Source organism: Fukomys damarensis, unplaced genomic scaffold (assembly GCF_012274545.1).
Source record: "Fukomys damarensis isolate Sample0158 unplaced genomic scaffold, DMR_v1.0_HiC HiC_scaffold_2, whole genome shotgun sequence".
Classification (NCBI taxonomy): domain Eukaryota; kingdom Metazoa; phylum Chordata; class Mammalia; order Rodentia; family Bathyergidae; genus Fukomys; species Fukomys damarensis.
The window spans coordinates 47,886,516-47,903,297 of NW_022900914.1; the positions used below are offsets into that span (position 1 = coordinate 47,886,516).

Below are 16,782 nucleotides of genomic sequence, written 5' to 3' on the forward strand. Positions count from 1 at the left end.
TGTGGTTTTTCTATAAAATGGAATATTACTCAGCCATAAAGAGCGAGAGAATAGATTCATTCATAGGAAAATGGATACATATTGAAGATATACTCCTAAGTGAAATAAATAAGTCCCACATGTGTAAATACCGAATAGTTTCCCTGGTGTGAATATTCTGCAACAATGCATAAGATTCTAATAAGATTACTGACATTTAGAAATGGGAGGAAAGGAGCTAAAGGTGTAGGGAAGGTGTGATACGTAGGGGAAGAACAAAAAGGGAAAAGAAAAAAATGTGAGAGAATGAAAAGATGAAAATAAAGTGTTTGTAGATGGGGAGGGGAGGAGGGGGTGAAGGGAGGGCAGAGGTAAGGGGAAAAAAATGAGAATCAAGACTTGCCATGTAAAGGTACATGATCCCAACAATGAATGTAACTGTACTGTATCCCTAAATGTACCAATAAACTCAATAAAAAAAAAAAAAAGCAAGCATAGTTGTTACAATCTCAAAATATGTATTTAGGCCTAGTACCAAGGATTCAGAGATCTCTATAAAGATTTCTTAGTTCATAAGCCCCAGTAGTCAAGCATATTAATGTTTTCCTGAGTAGTACTCACTGAAATCATTCACTCTGGAGTCAGAGAAGGGCTGGCTATTATAGCACCAAGGGACTTGTAGCCATTCACTTTTAATGAATATATAGAAAGAGATGAAAATGTTCAAACTTTTTGGCAAATTGTAGGTACTGACTTTGAACTAAAACTAACTCTTCAGCAAGGTAGAAAGCAATTTGATTATTCAGTCAGTGTGAAATGGTTAAGTCATTAAATGGTGTATTCTGCCACTATTTTAAGTAACAAATGGTGTTTGGTCAACATTTTATATTATAGTGGATGTTGCGGAATCAAGGGTACCACACATTTACTTTGAAGTTATTTCATGAAGAATTTCTATATTAGTTTCCTGACTTGCAGTGAGAGGTTGTAATGGTAACAGTGGTGCTAAGGAAGGCTTTGGAGACCCTTATCCCTTTTACAAAGCTCAATTTAACTAATTACCAAACAACAATGAGAATTTGGTAAGAGGTATTCCATTGCTTTCCTGTTCAAGTAACCAGTGTATTGCTGCAAAATGTATGTGTCATGGTTCTGGGCAATGAAAGATTATGCTAAATTTTAAAAGCTATGTAATTTTTGTTGCATTTCCTCAAAAACAGATATACATTTCATTTAGGTTAACTATGTTATACTTCTAAAGGATCAACCTTTTGAATAATTTAGTGAACTGAGCTGATAAGTAAAAGCTGAAAATATCTAATATTATCAGGTATGAAAAAGTAGAAAATGGAAAGAAAAACATAAGGGCATATGAATATAGCAGTGATAGCTATATTAATATCATATTAATAATATAATATTTTATTGCTCAGGGAAGTTAAGTAACCTTGGTTAAGTTTATTCATTAACTTCCATGGTTTGAATACACAGACATACACTTATATTCCCAAATCATCTCTATCATGTGTTACTGCAACAAGCTTCTAACTAGTCTCTAATGCTCTTTATAAAAGTACAGAATCCTTCTAAAAATATAAATTAATCAAGTCACTCTCTTAAACTCCATGGTATCCCATTTTATCTCCAGTGTCCAGCTGAAATATGCATCTAGATCTTCTTATGTTGAATATATACAATTAAAAGTTAGAAAATTCTAAGGCCAAATACAAACTGAACATGGTAGTACATTAAAAATGCAATAGCAGGCCAGGGATTTAGCTCAGTGGTTTGGTGGCCTGCCTTACAAGTGCAAAGACCCAAGTTCAATCCCTGGTACCAAAAATTAAAAATAAATAAATAAATAAATAAATGCAATAGCCCAAGTTATATCATGAGGTAAACAGAAGGTAATCAAGACTTGCTGGTATTCAAAATCCATTTTCTCTACTAAGATCTATTGCTCCAATAAACTGAACCAAATATAAGACATAAAAATACGGAGATATAAGATGAAATTCATACAAAGCAGAAAAACCCATAGTTCACTGTCAATTCTGAAAGGGAAAGAGTAATTTTTTTCATAACTATATAACTTCTACCTTAGATATTTGGCTTGGTAGCCTGTCAATAAGCATTACCTAACAACAATGGTCCTGTTAATGATATTGTAGGTAGTAGTTACTACCTTCAGAGAACAGTTCAACTAACTGACTGATTTCTTACAAAAGCATCAAACCAAGAAGTAAAAAATCAACAGTTTTCAATTATACCTTTCAGGACAACCTCAAAAGTTTCACAGAAAACTACCAGGAAGCAAAAGTTAGTTTCTGATACAAAATTAAATAGCATTTAAGGACTTCACTGATTTACAAACTATAGCATAGTCTACAAAAGACTCTTTGAAAGTTGGTAGATATATGTTAACTGCTACTGCTGCTATAATAACGGTAACAGGACCAGCTACTAATTGTTGCACATTTCACAGCCAATAAACCCATTGATGCATCCCATTTCCTCCTGACCTATAACATTAGTAATTATTATTATTTTTATTTCATGCATGGGACTATAAAGGTTAAAGTAGCTTCCTAATGGTTATGCAAAAAGTAACTGGTAACTTGAATAAATTTTGCCAAGCTGACTCTAAAATCTACATACTTAATGATTACACAATATCAGTTGAGTATCTCAGGCTCATGGTGGTGTATATAATCCCTCCACGCATGTTTGATATAAGGAAGTGGGAGCCTGGGCATCAGAGAGAAATACCCAACCAATATTCACATTTTGTCTTGTCCAGAGTTTGATTTCCTTTAGGACCTATACAGTTCTTCCAAGGATTCACAGACAAAAAAGGGAAAATCTCTCTCACACACACCAATGGGTAGAAAGATGTAAGTACTAATTATCTTGTCATTTGGGGCTGCTTTTATACGCCTCTGTATAGTTATGTGAATTTTATGTATCACTTCTTAAAGATTTTTTTATAGACCACTGAGCATCTAAGAAAAAAAAATGAGGAGGGTTCTATAGGGAAAAGATATAGAAGAGCTCTCTTTTAAAATAAAATAAATGCCCACAGAAAGTTTCTTGACAGATAAAATTACTGACAATCAGAAATGAAACATTAAATTCTAAATAAATGAACCTTAGTGGCTCCATAATATATAAAAGAAAAATTTCAAAGCTAATATTATGCTTATTAGTGGTACTGTCACATACTTCAAATGTTAGTTTCAAGCTAATCCTAAGACTGAGGATTACTACAAGTATTAAGACTTTTCAGATGAAACACTGTCTCTCTGGAAATGTTTTCACATGGTTAACAAACTATTATTTTCTACCTTTTTATTAAATGTTCTCACTACTCTCATCCTAACTGAAAAGCTGGTTTTCAACTAAGGATGCGGATATGCTTAAGTAAAAGCTGCTCCTTCTTCTAAGTAAAATGTACTTCAAAATCAGGCCGTAAGACGGGAATATTTTTTTACTCTTCACTGCTCCTCTCAGACCATCATTTATCCTGAAGGTACATATATTACAGTTTACCATCTTTCATCTCTATTTATCTCAGTTTTATAAAAAATGTAATCATAGTCATTTCCAATTATATATCAGTCTTTATTACTTGGCTAGATGTACTTTTTAGTTACCTACCCCAAAGATTTTGCTTCCTTTTCTTTGTAACAGAATGAGGTTCTGTGTTTTTCTTCAAATCAGAAAAGAATGACTAGCCAATTGTTATGTTTTAATTGTCCTAGTAAATCACTGGGTAAGATAGAGGCATGGGAAAAACTTTTGGCTGAGTAGAGCAAAGAAACTGGTGGGCAGATTCTAGAAATAATTTTGTTGCTACTGGATACTACTACAGGTAGATGACATTGCTGAAATTTGCATTCTGAACTATAAGATTGTAGTCATTTTCATTACTTTTAACCCCCAATTTTCCAAAATGAGCAGGAAATATTTCTACGATTTGAGAAAATCCTAAAAGCCTTAAAAAGATAATCATTCTATTCTGCTACTGGTCACGACTGATTAACAAGCAGAGAACAGTCTTTCCATGTTAAAAAATATTTATTGGAAGCAGAACACGAAAAACTGGAAACTAGAATCAAATGGAATGTTTTTTTTTAAGCAAAATATTTATTGGTGCATTTTTAGATATGCATAATGGTAACACTCATAATAGGGAATTTGCATCTGTACATGATCTATCCTGCCTTTTTTTCTCATTACCCCCTTCCTTCAAACTCCCCTCCCTAAATACAAAAGCTTTGTTTCCAATTTTTTCTTCTATTTTCACCTTTTTACTCTTGTTTCTTCCTTTAGACATTAGACAAGAGGCAGTGCAGTACTATAATCCTGAAGAGGCTATGATCCTGAAAGAGAGAAAACAAACCACCTGCCTGACTAGAAGCAGTTTCCAGGTTATGTTATAAGGAGGGAAAGAAAGGGAATCCAAACAATGGAAGGGTTTTGTACTGAGCTGAAAAGAAACTGGAGACCAAGAGATAGGCCAAGTTGTACTTACAAGATAGTATCAGAGAGAAAGAAGTACATAAATGAGAACTCAGGAAAACTATAAAAGGGTCCCATGGGATATTTGGTAGAGTATTAATTTGTACATGTTTAGGAAGAAATTACTGGGGAGAGAACCACCAGAAATGAATACAAAGAACAGTTTGTGAGGCTCTTACAGGGCTGAGCACACTCTGAATTTCCATTAGCAAGAACTGAAAGATCTCTACATATCCAGCACATTGGCAGAATATTCCAAAGGTCTTTGCTTTAGAAGTGAATTAAGTTGGGCCAGGGATTTAGCTCAGTGGCACTGCACCTGACTTCTAAGAGGATGGTCATGAGTTCCATTCCTGGAACCAAAAAAAAAAAAAAAAGTGAAATTAAGGTAAACTAGATGGGTGTGGTGGTACACACCTGTAATGCAAGCATTAGGGAAGCTGACACAGAAAGATGGCCATGAGTGCAAAGCCAGTCTGAATTATACAGTGAGAGCTTGTTTGAAAACAAACAATTAAAAAAAAAAAATTGAGGCTAAACTATATCTGGACAAAAGGCTGGTACAGGCCTACTATGAACTTAACAGCAATCTTCTCCAACCAATTTTATGTAACATATATGCAAATAAGAATATACTTGAATAATTTTTAAAGAAATACAACAAAATATAGCACTAAACAACATAAAATTTAAAATGCTTGTTTTTTGTTTTGTTTTGTTTTGTTTTGGTATTGGGGATCAAACTCGGGTCCTTGTGCTTGCAAGGCAGGCAGTGGAACTGCTAAGCTAAATACCCGGCGTAAAATTTAAAATGTTAGGCATCAAATAATGACAAAAATACAAACAGAAAATGAACATATGACCCATAACAAAAAGAGAACAATCAGTAATAGTAATTGATCTGGAAATACAAATAGATGTTGCAATTGGTAAAACAGGACTATTAAAACAGCTATTAGAAAAGTCTTCTTATACTGAAGAAGGTAGAACATGATCATTATGAGAAGAGAAATGGAAGATATAAAAGTGGACAAAAATGTTCATAAAGATGTTTAAAAAAACAATGGTCAAAAATTTTTCAAATTTATGAAAACTATATTTATGAGCTCAATAAATCCCAAATAAAATTAACGAACAAATACCATAAACAGGTATAACAAAATGAAATTACTAAAAACCAGTGATAAAAATGTCAAAATAAAATGCAAAAAGGGGTATTATTATGTGTTCAGAGAAACAAAGGTAAAGATAAGAAAAATGACAACAGATTTTCATCAGAAACTAAATCTGCCAGAGCAGAATACATAGAGATCTTTAGTTTAGAAGAAAGATGGCCAATGGAAATATCTGTTCAAAATGAAAGCAAATTAAAATTTTAGTCAGAAAAATAAGTCTACAGAATTTAATACAAGTGAAAATGCATTCTAATGCATGTTAGGGAACCCCTCAGCAGAATGTAAATATTAGATAAAAACTGAATCTACACAAAGGTGGGAAGCATGTTGGATATAGTAAATATATGAATAAATATAAAATAATCACATCTGGGCATTATTGTGGGAGGTTTTGGGAAAAGGAAAGAAGGGAAGGGAAAAAATATGAGAAAAGGAAAAACAGAAACAAAGTCTTTGTAAATAGGGAGGGCTGGAGGGGTTGAAGGGATGGCAGGGAAATGGGGAAAAAAATTAGAACCAAGATATATTACGCAAAGGTACAAATTCCCAATGATGAAAGTCATCATATTGTATACCTAAAATGTAACAATAAACTGAATGAATTAAAAACAATTTTGTGTGCTATAGCTGAAGCTATTTAGAGAATAATTTCAAACATAAATGTTAGTATTAAAAAAGAAGAAAATTGCCAGGGATTTAGCTCAGTGGTGCCACCACCTGCCTCGCAAGCTCAGGGACCCGAGTTCGATCTCTGGTACAAAAAAAAAAAAAAAAAAGAAAAAGAAGAAGAAGAAAATCTTAAACTATCTAAATTTCTACCTAAAGTAACAAAAAGAGTATATTAACAAAAAGTAACTAGAAGAAAAAATAATAAAGGCAGAAATCAATGAGATGGCTGGTAAATGGCTAAATCTCCATCTTTGTTAATATACTCTAAGGCCTCATTCATGTGGTTTCAATCTCCTGAGCTGCTCTGTGCTTCCTCACACTGCAGAGGCCTGAGGATAGCTGGACTTCTTACCTTCTCTTATGACTGAGCCTCAGATGGCACAAAGGACTACGTTTTATTGTTTATAATCAAGTATTTAGCATGGCCAGATTCAAGGGGTGGGGAATTTGATGTCATTTCTTAATGAGGTACCATCAAGGCTCTATAAAAAAATGTGGCAAAGGAGATATTTTGGACATCGTCAAACAATACAATCTGCACTATAGGTAGAGAATAACATTTAACATAATTTCCCATTAACTGCAAAATCTACCTTCTATATTTGTTATAGGATAGATATTCAGATGACAAATTATCTCAATTTTTATTCATTTGAAAATGTCTTTATCTTACTTTATTTTTAAAGGATATTTATCATTATACAATGCAAAGAATTAAAATTAAAATCTTTAAAAATTAAAGAATAATATGGAATTTTAGGTCAACAGGTTTCTTTTTTTCTTAAGCACTTTAAAGATATTATTCTCCTGCCTTCTTATCTGCAGTGTTTCTGATAAGAAGTTAACAATAACAATTACATGCTTTTTCTTTTCTGGCTGATATTTTTTATCATTTTACTTAGTAATCTGAGCACAATATGCCTTGTCTTTATATGGCTTTCTTTGTATTTATCCTGATAAAACTTTTTAAACCTTCATGAATACATGGCATAATAATTTTGTGAAAACTGGAAATATTTTCAACCCATTATTGCATTATGTCCATTTTATCTTTCAAACTACTGACTATATTATATTAGGTTTCTTATATTTCCTGTAAATTTTCAACAACTGTGTCATCAGTGGGTCCACTTCTATTGTCTATCTTTAGTACTGGTATAAATCACATTTTTTCTGTCTTTCTACATGTCAAATTTAAGGGGTTTTGCTGTAAAACTGTAAATGATGCATAGTTGAGAGTGTGGGCTTTTTTTCTTCCTCTTCCTGCAAAGACTTTTGAGTTTTATTTGGAAGGCCCTTCTTTCCCTAGCAGAGTACTTTTACCTTGTCAAGTCTTACACTAGTCTTTCTTAAGATAGGACAAGAGTAGCTGTTGAGGTTAGCGTAAAACTATATATAAGAAATTCAAACTACTTCATAATAAGAAAATGAGTAACTGGAAAAAAAATGAACAAAAGACCTAAATATACATTTCTCCAGACATATAAATAATCATACATATACAGGTACAAAAAAAGGCTAAAAATAACTAATTAACAGAGAAACGCATATTAAAACCACAATGAGGTATCACATCTATTAGAATGGCTACTATCAAAAAGATGAAAGAAATGAATTGGAGCAAATATGAAGAAAACGAAAACCTTGTACACAATTGGTGGAATATCAAGTAGTATACAGTCATCATGGATAACAAACAGTGTGGAAGTTCCTCAAAACATTCAAAATAGAACCACCATATGATATAGCTATTTCACAACTGGATATGTATCCCGAAAAAATAAAAACAATTTGTCAAAGAGATACCTGCATTCTCATGTTCAATACAGCATTATTCATAATACCCAAGATACAGAACCAAGCCACATTTCCATCAATGGATAAATGGATTTATATATACAGCAGAATACTACACAACTATAACAAAAAAAGAAAGTCCTGTGATTTGGAACAAAATAAAAGAAACAGGAGGGCATTATGTCATAAAAAATAAGCCAGGCACAAATACTGTTTATCTGTATTTATATGTAGATCTAACAAAGTTAAATTCAGAAGGCGAAAGTAAAACACTGATTACCAGAGATGGAGACTGATATATACAGCAGAATACTACACAACTATAACAAAAAAAGAAAGTCCTGTGATTTGGAACAAAATAAAAGAAACAGGAGGGCATTATGTCATAAAAAATAAGCCAGGCACAAATACTGTTTATCTGTATTTATATGTAGATCTAACAAAGTTAAATTCAGAAGGCGAAAGTAAAACACTGATTACCAGAGATGGAGACTGGGGGTAGGTATTGGTGAGGTATAGGTCAAAGGACACAAAATTCCAATCAGATATGCAGAACAGTTCATGTGATCCATTGTACATCATGGTGACTACAGCTGATAACAATGTATTATGTTCTTGAAAATTGCCAAGGGAGGGAATTTTAATTGTTCTCACTATAAAAATAGAGATGTGAAGCAATGTATATGTTTATTAAGTTGATTCAGTCATTCCAGAATGCATACTTGATTCAAAACAACATGTACATAAATAATAATTATAACTGGGGGAGGATAGAGTAGCTCTTACTCTAGAACTTGAGCAGCACTCTTAAGACCTAACATGGGGTCTTATTGAATGAATAAGGTACTTAACTAGATGGTCAGCATTCCAATGTTTCCTGGTACTTTGTGACCCCTGGCATCTCTATTCATCTCACTGAATGACCCTCTCCCTCAGGGCCATGGCTTTTCTGTTACCTCAGAGTTTCACTCTGCATATGGCAAATTTGACTAAATACTCAAGGGTTCTCTAATGTAGATCTCTAGAGCTGCTTCTCTGAACAGCTCTCTTTTCTCCAGTACCTTGCCCCACAAATTCCAGGTGTCTCACTGGTACTACATACCAATCTCTGTTGGATTTTTAATTTCTATTTTTTCTATGTAAAAATAGCACTTTTTACGTGTGATCTACTTTGCTTTCCTTCTGTTAGAATCCCCAGACAGAAAGTCAAAATGAATGTAAAGCTAACACTACATATTTCCTTTATCTGAAAGACTGCAAAATGCTGTTGTACAAAGCAAGAAAAATAATATTTCATATAATTTATCCAGTTTTATGGACATTTATAACAAAATGGTGACTTTGATGCTTTTTACACTGTGATGGCTGGAACTAGAAATCATTATTAATACAGCATTAAAATTAAAAGCCTTTTAAATTAAAAACAGCATAGCTAGCCGGGTATTCAGCTCAGTGGTTCTGGTGACTGCCTTGCAAGAGCAAAGACCTGAGTTCAATCCTGGTACCAAAAAAAAAAAAAAAAAAACCAAAAAACAACAAAAAAAAACAGCATAGCTAATAAAAATTCAATTTCCATATATCAAAAGACAAACTAGAGATAACCAATAAGGAATTAAAATAAGAAGGTAGGACAGTTGTCAACATACTTATATAATTTTCCACTACTTTAATATTCTCAGAAACAAAAAAAATTTCAGAAGTCTTATCATTTTCTTGTTCATTTGAATTTCCTCACTGATAAAACAGTGGACAGCACAAAACTCTTCATTCCTTCCTAACCAAAGCCTAACTTTGTGATCATCCTGAGTAAACAATTTATGATGAGTCAGTCAAATATGCAAATAATGATATTCCTCTTTCATTTTGACAGGTGATTGCCCAGCCTCCTTTGGAGCTGGAAATGACTGTACATGGGTGTTTTAATCAAGACTTACAGGGAAGTTTGGTAGCAATCTCCTGAAAAAGGTTTCTACTATATTTTCTACAGGAATAAGTGAGGCTGACCTTTATTCCTGTCTTGACTGTGGGTCTCTTCTGACTGCAATATCAGGATAAAAGTCCATACTCTAAATAGAAATGAAGCTGGTTTCATGACAATATCTCAGGGAAACTAACTAAAACAGGAACTGGTTACTTCTGAGAAAAATGAAACTAATGTTTAAAACCATTCTGTCTTAAGTTTTCTATTTGCCAGAATAAAAAGTTGTTGTTGTTGTTTTCCCTCTCAGTACTGAGGATTGAACTCAAGACCCTGTGCTTGCCACACAGGCATGGTGCCACTGAGTTACATCCCCGGGGCCCTAGACAGCATTTCTGACTGGTAAATATCATTTTGTTCTTTAGCCTAAGAAGAATTTTCAGATAAGATGAAGTTAAACAAAGAAAAACAGAATTTAAAAAGTGATTGGAAACTGCATTTATTTAATATCTTTGGAATGAATAGGTTTTCTGTGGTGTTTCCCTTTTATGCCCTTCTAGAATACAAACTTTCTTATAGACTGGGATATTCTCAATTCAAAATAGGGGCCTGGCACTTTCAGGTACTCAAGTTAGCTTGAGGATAGGTTCTAGTTCTAAGTGTGCTATAAATTATGTCTACAACCCAAGTGTTCTTTGTCTCTAACAGGAATAAGGACACTACAAATCTAAAACTTTTCTCATGGAGTATGCAAGAAAGAAAAACAAGCAAAACAATGGTTCATTGTCTTACTTTCACATTCTCTGACATCCAGGTTGAACTGTTGTAAAGCTCCTAAGGTGAGCTGCCTTACTTCAGCCTCCAGTAAAAGTTGCATCAAAGATGTGGCTAAATGCTTGCAAGCTGACATACATGCTGTCTGAGCCACCTTTCCCTGAAATATAAAAGTGTAAACCACAAAATTAATTGATTAAAATGAAATTCTAACAAAATCAGAATCACTTATTTTTCAATAGAGAATTTCTCCCCAACATGACACTCTTGGCAATCATGTTAAATATTAGCTCCAATACCATAAATCATGGCAGCTATAACAGAAGTAGTAATTCACAAAGCCCAGCCATATAATCAAAAGCACTTTTTAATTGACAGTGAAAAATGTTTTAAATCTTAAGTAAGCTTAGAATATTCCAGAGAATAAATTTGAAAAAATTCCTCTAAAAAATTCTATTTTAATCTTTTTATTTTTTTTTTAAATGTCAGTGCTGGGGATCAAATCCAGGGATTCACACATGCTACACAAGTGTTCTACCACAGACCTATTTCCCTAGTTCCCTCAAAAATAATTATAAAAAAATAAAGTGAAGGAAGGGAAAAGAAAAAAAGAATACAAGGAAAAAGATGGAAATAAAGCTTTTATAAAATGCAGAGAGAAGAAAGGCTGAAAGAAGGGGAAGGGAATGAAAAAAAAAGAAAAATCAATAAATATTTTGTACAGGTACAAACTATGATGAATATAATCAATATGTTTGACAAATGTATACAAATAAAAATATAAATTAAAAAATAAATAAAAATAATAATCCTTAGAATTTATCTAGAAATTAGTATTTAGTGCTTTATGATTTAGGACATATAAAAAGAATGATTTAAAACAACAAAAGTTACCTAAATAATTAAAATGATAAATTTTGCTTTCTGAGAAAACAATGAGATTTACAAATACAAATTCTAACTTTTTTATACACGGATTTAAAAATTAATGCTTTATTGTCTTCTTTAAAGGAATTAAAGCACTTTACATAAACTGAATTAAATCATAGTCCTGGGGTGAATTACACAACATAGAATACATATCTATTTTTCCAAGATATATATTATTATTATATGACATATATGATTATATATAATTTTATTTATGTTATTTGTCATCTATTCTGAAAGGCAGAATGATATATGTTTTTAAAAGTCTGCCTCACAAGCACAAGTTCCTGAATTCAATCCCTGGTATAAAAAATAAAAAAGATTTAAAAATAAAAGTCTGGGTTCTCAAATTAGTCAGTGACTCCTCCTTCTTGAAATTATGAAATTTTTTAGCCATACAAAACATAAAGTCATATGATTAACATCTACATATTTGCTAAATATTACAACTGCAGTTTAAACTCCTGTTCTGGCTTGTGTTTAGATGTCCCCCTAAAGCCTCATGTAGAAGAAGTGGAACTTTCTTTTTCAGAGGTAGGTGAATCTAGAATGTATAATGCTGAAGTTAACTGTGTGTGACTGCTAAACCTCTACATGTGAGTGATTAATTTGGCACCACCCTAATCCCTGTAGTCTGAAGAAAATAAAAGAGGCAGACTCAGTGAACGTCCTTGTTGCCTCTTCTATTCTGTGTGTGGCATGTTGTTTCTACTCTACCATTCCAGTTTGTCATCCCTGACTTGGAGTCAGCCAATTATGAACTGAAAGTTCTATAAAGTATAAGCCAAAAAAAACCCTCTTGCCCTCCAACTTTGGGTGCCATTTATTTTGCCTCAGCAATGAGGAAAAAGTAAGCAACACAGCTCCCACGTGACCTCCTTAATCATTTTCATTACTCCCCGCACAGAAGACTACTCAGTACCTAAAAATTACTATTATAACAAATATATAATCAGAAATAGTGGCCTTCCTGGTGATTCTACAAAACATTTAAAGAAATAATATCAATTTTTCTCAAATGCTTCCAAAAAACTGAAGAGGAGGAAACACTTCCTAACTCATTTTCTAAGGTCATCAATATTCTGGTACCAAAACCAGACAATGACACCACAAAAGATGAGAACATCTAAAATTTTCAACACATCTCCGGCAAATTAAATTCATGACACTGATATAGGCAATGATATTTTGGATATGACCACGAAAGAAGAGATCATAAAAGGGAAAATAAGTCAAATGGGATTATTTCAAAACAAAAAGCTTTGCACAGTAAAAGAAAAAAATAGAAGAGAAAAATCTTCAGAGTGGGGGGATATGTTTTCAAGTGATAAATCTGATAAGGATTTAATATGCAAAATATTTTAGAAATTAAAATAAATAACCCAATTAGAAATGGATAAAAGACCCAGGCAGATACATCTCAAAAGAAGACATACAAGCAATTGACAGATATATAAAAATAATACTTAAAATCATTAATTAGTAGAGAAGTAATTCAAATTAAAACCACACTGAGATATCACCTCATAACTGGAGAATACATATTTTCTTTTTTTTTTCCTCATTGAGTTTATTGGTACATTTTAGGTATACAGTACAGTTACATTCATTATTGGGATCTTGTACCTTTACATGACAGGTGATCTTGGGTCTCATTTTTTCCCCTTGTCCCTGACCTCCCTTCAGCCTCTCCTCCCCTCCCTATTTACAAACACTTTATTTCCATTTTTTCAGTTTGGCATATTTTTTTCTTTTCCCTTATTACCTTTCCCCTACCCTTTTCTTCCCTACACCTTTAGGCCTTTTCTTCCTATTTCACATGGTCACTTATCTCATTAGGATCTTATGTACTATGATTTTTTATTCACACCAGAGAAACTATTCGGTATTTACATGTGTGACTTATCTATTTCACTTAGGAGTATGTCCTCAATATGTATCCATTTTCCTATGAATGACTCTAATTTCTCATTCTTCATGGCTGAGTAGTATTCCATTTTATAGAAAAACCACACCTTTATGCAGTCTCCAACTGATGGCCAAATGATCTGTTTCCAAGTTTTGGCTATTACAAACTGTGCTGCTATAAACATAGGTGTGCATATATCACTGTGATATGATTCTTTGAAATCTTTTGGAAAGATACCCAGCAGAGGGATGGCTGGGTCAAATGGAACCTCTACTCCCAGCTCTTTAAGGTTCCTTCATATTGATTTCCATAGTGGTTGCACCAGTCTGCACTCCCATCAACAATGGAGAAGGGTTCCTTTCTCCCCACAACCCCACCAACATTTGTTATTGATTGGTTTCTTGATAGCCCTCATTCTTTGTGGGATGAGGTGGAATCTCAGTGTTGCTTTCATCTGCATCTCTTGAATGACCAGTGATGTGGAGCATTTTTTCATATATTTACTTGCTGCTTTTACTTCTTTGAGAAATATCTGTTCATTTCAGATGCCCATCTTTGAATCACATCTTTATATCTGGGGCAACATGATTTTTTTGAGTTCTTTATATATTCTAGATAATAGCCTGAGGAGCATCTGGTAAAAATTTTTTCTCACATTGTCAGAAAACATAATTTCAAAAAAGATGAAATGTAAGTGTTGGCAAAGATGTGGAAACAAGGGAATGCTTGAATACTGTAGGCATGAAAGCAAGTTTATATACAGCAATGGCAAACCTATGGCATGTGTGCCATAGCTGGCTGTTTGTTATCATTGAAAGCTCTAAAAGGTTGTCTAAACTATCACTGGTATAGATAGTATTTAAAATGCTATGGAGGCAGACTGAGGAACCACTGAGCTAAATCCCAATCCATTCTTACTTGCCATTGCTCCTGAAAGCATTTCCTTCTGGTACCATCCAGCCTTTGACACTGAAGATAGGAAGCATCTACATGACCCATATAAATAGGCTAGAGGGTAGTCTCTCCCTCACCTCCCTTTGGCCAGTGTCAATTTAAAGCCATGAGGTCAATTGTCATTGTAGCTGTACCTGTAGATGCCTGAGAGATCTGATCTGAAGCTAGTGCTAGCCCCTATACCATGATTCTGCTGGATTTGAAGTACCTGCTCTAGCCCCCATTGTAACTCTGGTTAGGCAATCCAGTGTCAGGTACAGAAGGGACCATCAGCTCTGTGTGTGTGAAGGTCACATCAGTTCCATCATGGTCCCACACTTTGCTTCTCTGCATATGTTTTGCCATTTTATTGTCTCAAGTGAATGTATTGGCCAAATCACTACAGAATGTGGTTTCTAAATACCTTGTTGTTAAACAAACACAGATAAAAGCTACCTCTGAATTCTCCATTGATTCATGTTTGCTCACAAGCATAGCTATCCACACTGAAAGTAGCCAAACTGTTGCCTGAATAAACTAAATTGTGAACGTCAAAAATAAAATAAAGAGGCTGGGCATGGTGGCACACACCTGTAATCCTAGCACTCGGGAAGCTGAGGCAGGAGGATCGTTGTGAGTTCAAGACCAGCCTGGGCTATATAGTGAGTTCCAGGTCAGTCTCAACTACATAGTAGATCCTGTCTCAAAAACCAAAATAAATAAACAAACAAACAAACAAACAAAATGAAATCCTATGGAGGTATGTCAAAAATTTAAAACACTACCATATGATCCAGTAATTCCATCACTACAGGTATATCCAGGGGACATGAAATACTATGTCAACAGAATATCTGCATTCTTATGTCCATCATAATATTGGTCATAATAATCAAGATATGGAATCAATCTCTATGCCCATCGGTGTATGAATGCATGAAAATATGGTATGTATATGCAATGGAATTTTATTGCATATACTTGAACATTGTTGAGAGTAAATAATAAGTACATAAGGTAATGTGTGTATTAAATTTAATTAGCCACTCCACTATACACACACACACACACACACATACATCATATTATACATCATAAATATACACAGTGTTTATTTGTCAATTAAAAGAATAAACAAACTTGTGCTGCATGCAACAATTGGATGGTACTTACACAAGTTTGAGTCAAAGAAACTAGACATATATAACAGATGTAATTCCTTTTATATAAAGTTTCAAATAGGAAAAATAACTATTCTAAAGACATGTTTTTAAATACCTGCTTAAAATCACTTGCATATTTTATAAAGAATTATTACTCACAGGGATCATGAGGATATCTGACTAATATTCTGTAGTTACTGCTTAAACAGAATGTTTCATTTGTGAAAATGCATCGTTTTACACTTATAATTTGTTAATTTTTGTGCCTGTGTTATACTTCATTAGAAAGCATATTTACTAAAATAAAACAGATGTATTATTTGTAAGGAAATAGGCTATGGCTTTTTTTTCCTGTTAGTATAGTTTATTAAGTAAAGTATAATTCAAGACTAAGGAAAGTAGATGTTCAATTGATACCTAACTTCATGCCTAGGAGATAATTCTCTTCTGAAAAAAGGAAGATATCATTTTGATTATTTCTTAGCCAAAAACAAAATTAAACAGAAAGAAAATAAATATATAGCAATCTTACACACTAATGTGAAAAAATGCAGAAAGCTCAGTATTCATTATTTTTTATTATTATGTACTTCAGTTACACAGTGCTCAGTATTAAATGCATGTGAGTACGGGTGAAAAGCTAGAGAAAGCACTGTCCTCTTTAATGAAACTGTTTCAATTCCCATAGAAGCTGCTTCCATTTATTAAACGTTGACCATGTGTTGGATGTTTTAAAAATTTTATCTCATATAATTTTCATAAGAACCCTATGAGGTTTTTAATCCTTAATGTACAGATAAAGATAGAGAAAGAGAGATTAAGTAATTTGAATATATCTTGTAAGTGATAGAGCTAGGATCATATTCCTAAGTGACAGAGCCCTATCAGACTCCAAGAAAAAGGTCTTGTAATAGGTGATGTATCTTTTGGTTGCTCAGAGTCTTGGGGTAAAGGAATAGAGAAGATAAAACTCAGTGAAATCTGAAAAACTAGGATACTCAGTAAGAAATTTTT

The 16,782-nt window shown here is 33.3% G+C and overlaps 1 protein-coding gene across 4 annotated transcripts in view; it reads right to left on the reverse strand.

Annotated features, from left to right (window-relative positions):
• Exoc6b (exocyst complex component 6B) overlaps positions 1 to 16,782 on the reverse strand; it is a 564,580-nt gene that overhangs the window by 201,754 nt on the left and 346,044 nt on the right. For all 4 annotated transcript variants that reach the window (XM_010609609.3, XM_010609607.3, XM_010609608.3 and 1 more), the window contains one exon: positions 10,852 to 10,993. In XM_010609609.3, the coding sequence (XP_010607911.1) occupies positions 10,852 to 10,993 (142 nt within the window). The remainder of the gene's footprint in view (positions 1 to 10,851; positions 10,994 to 16,782) is intronic.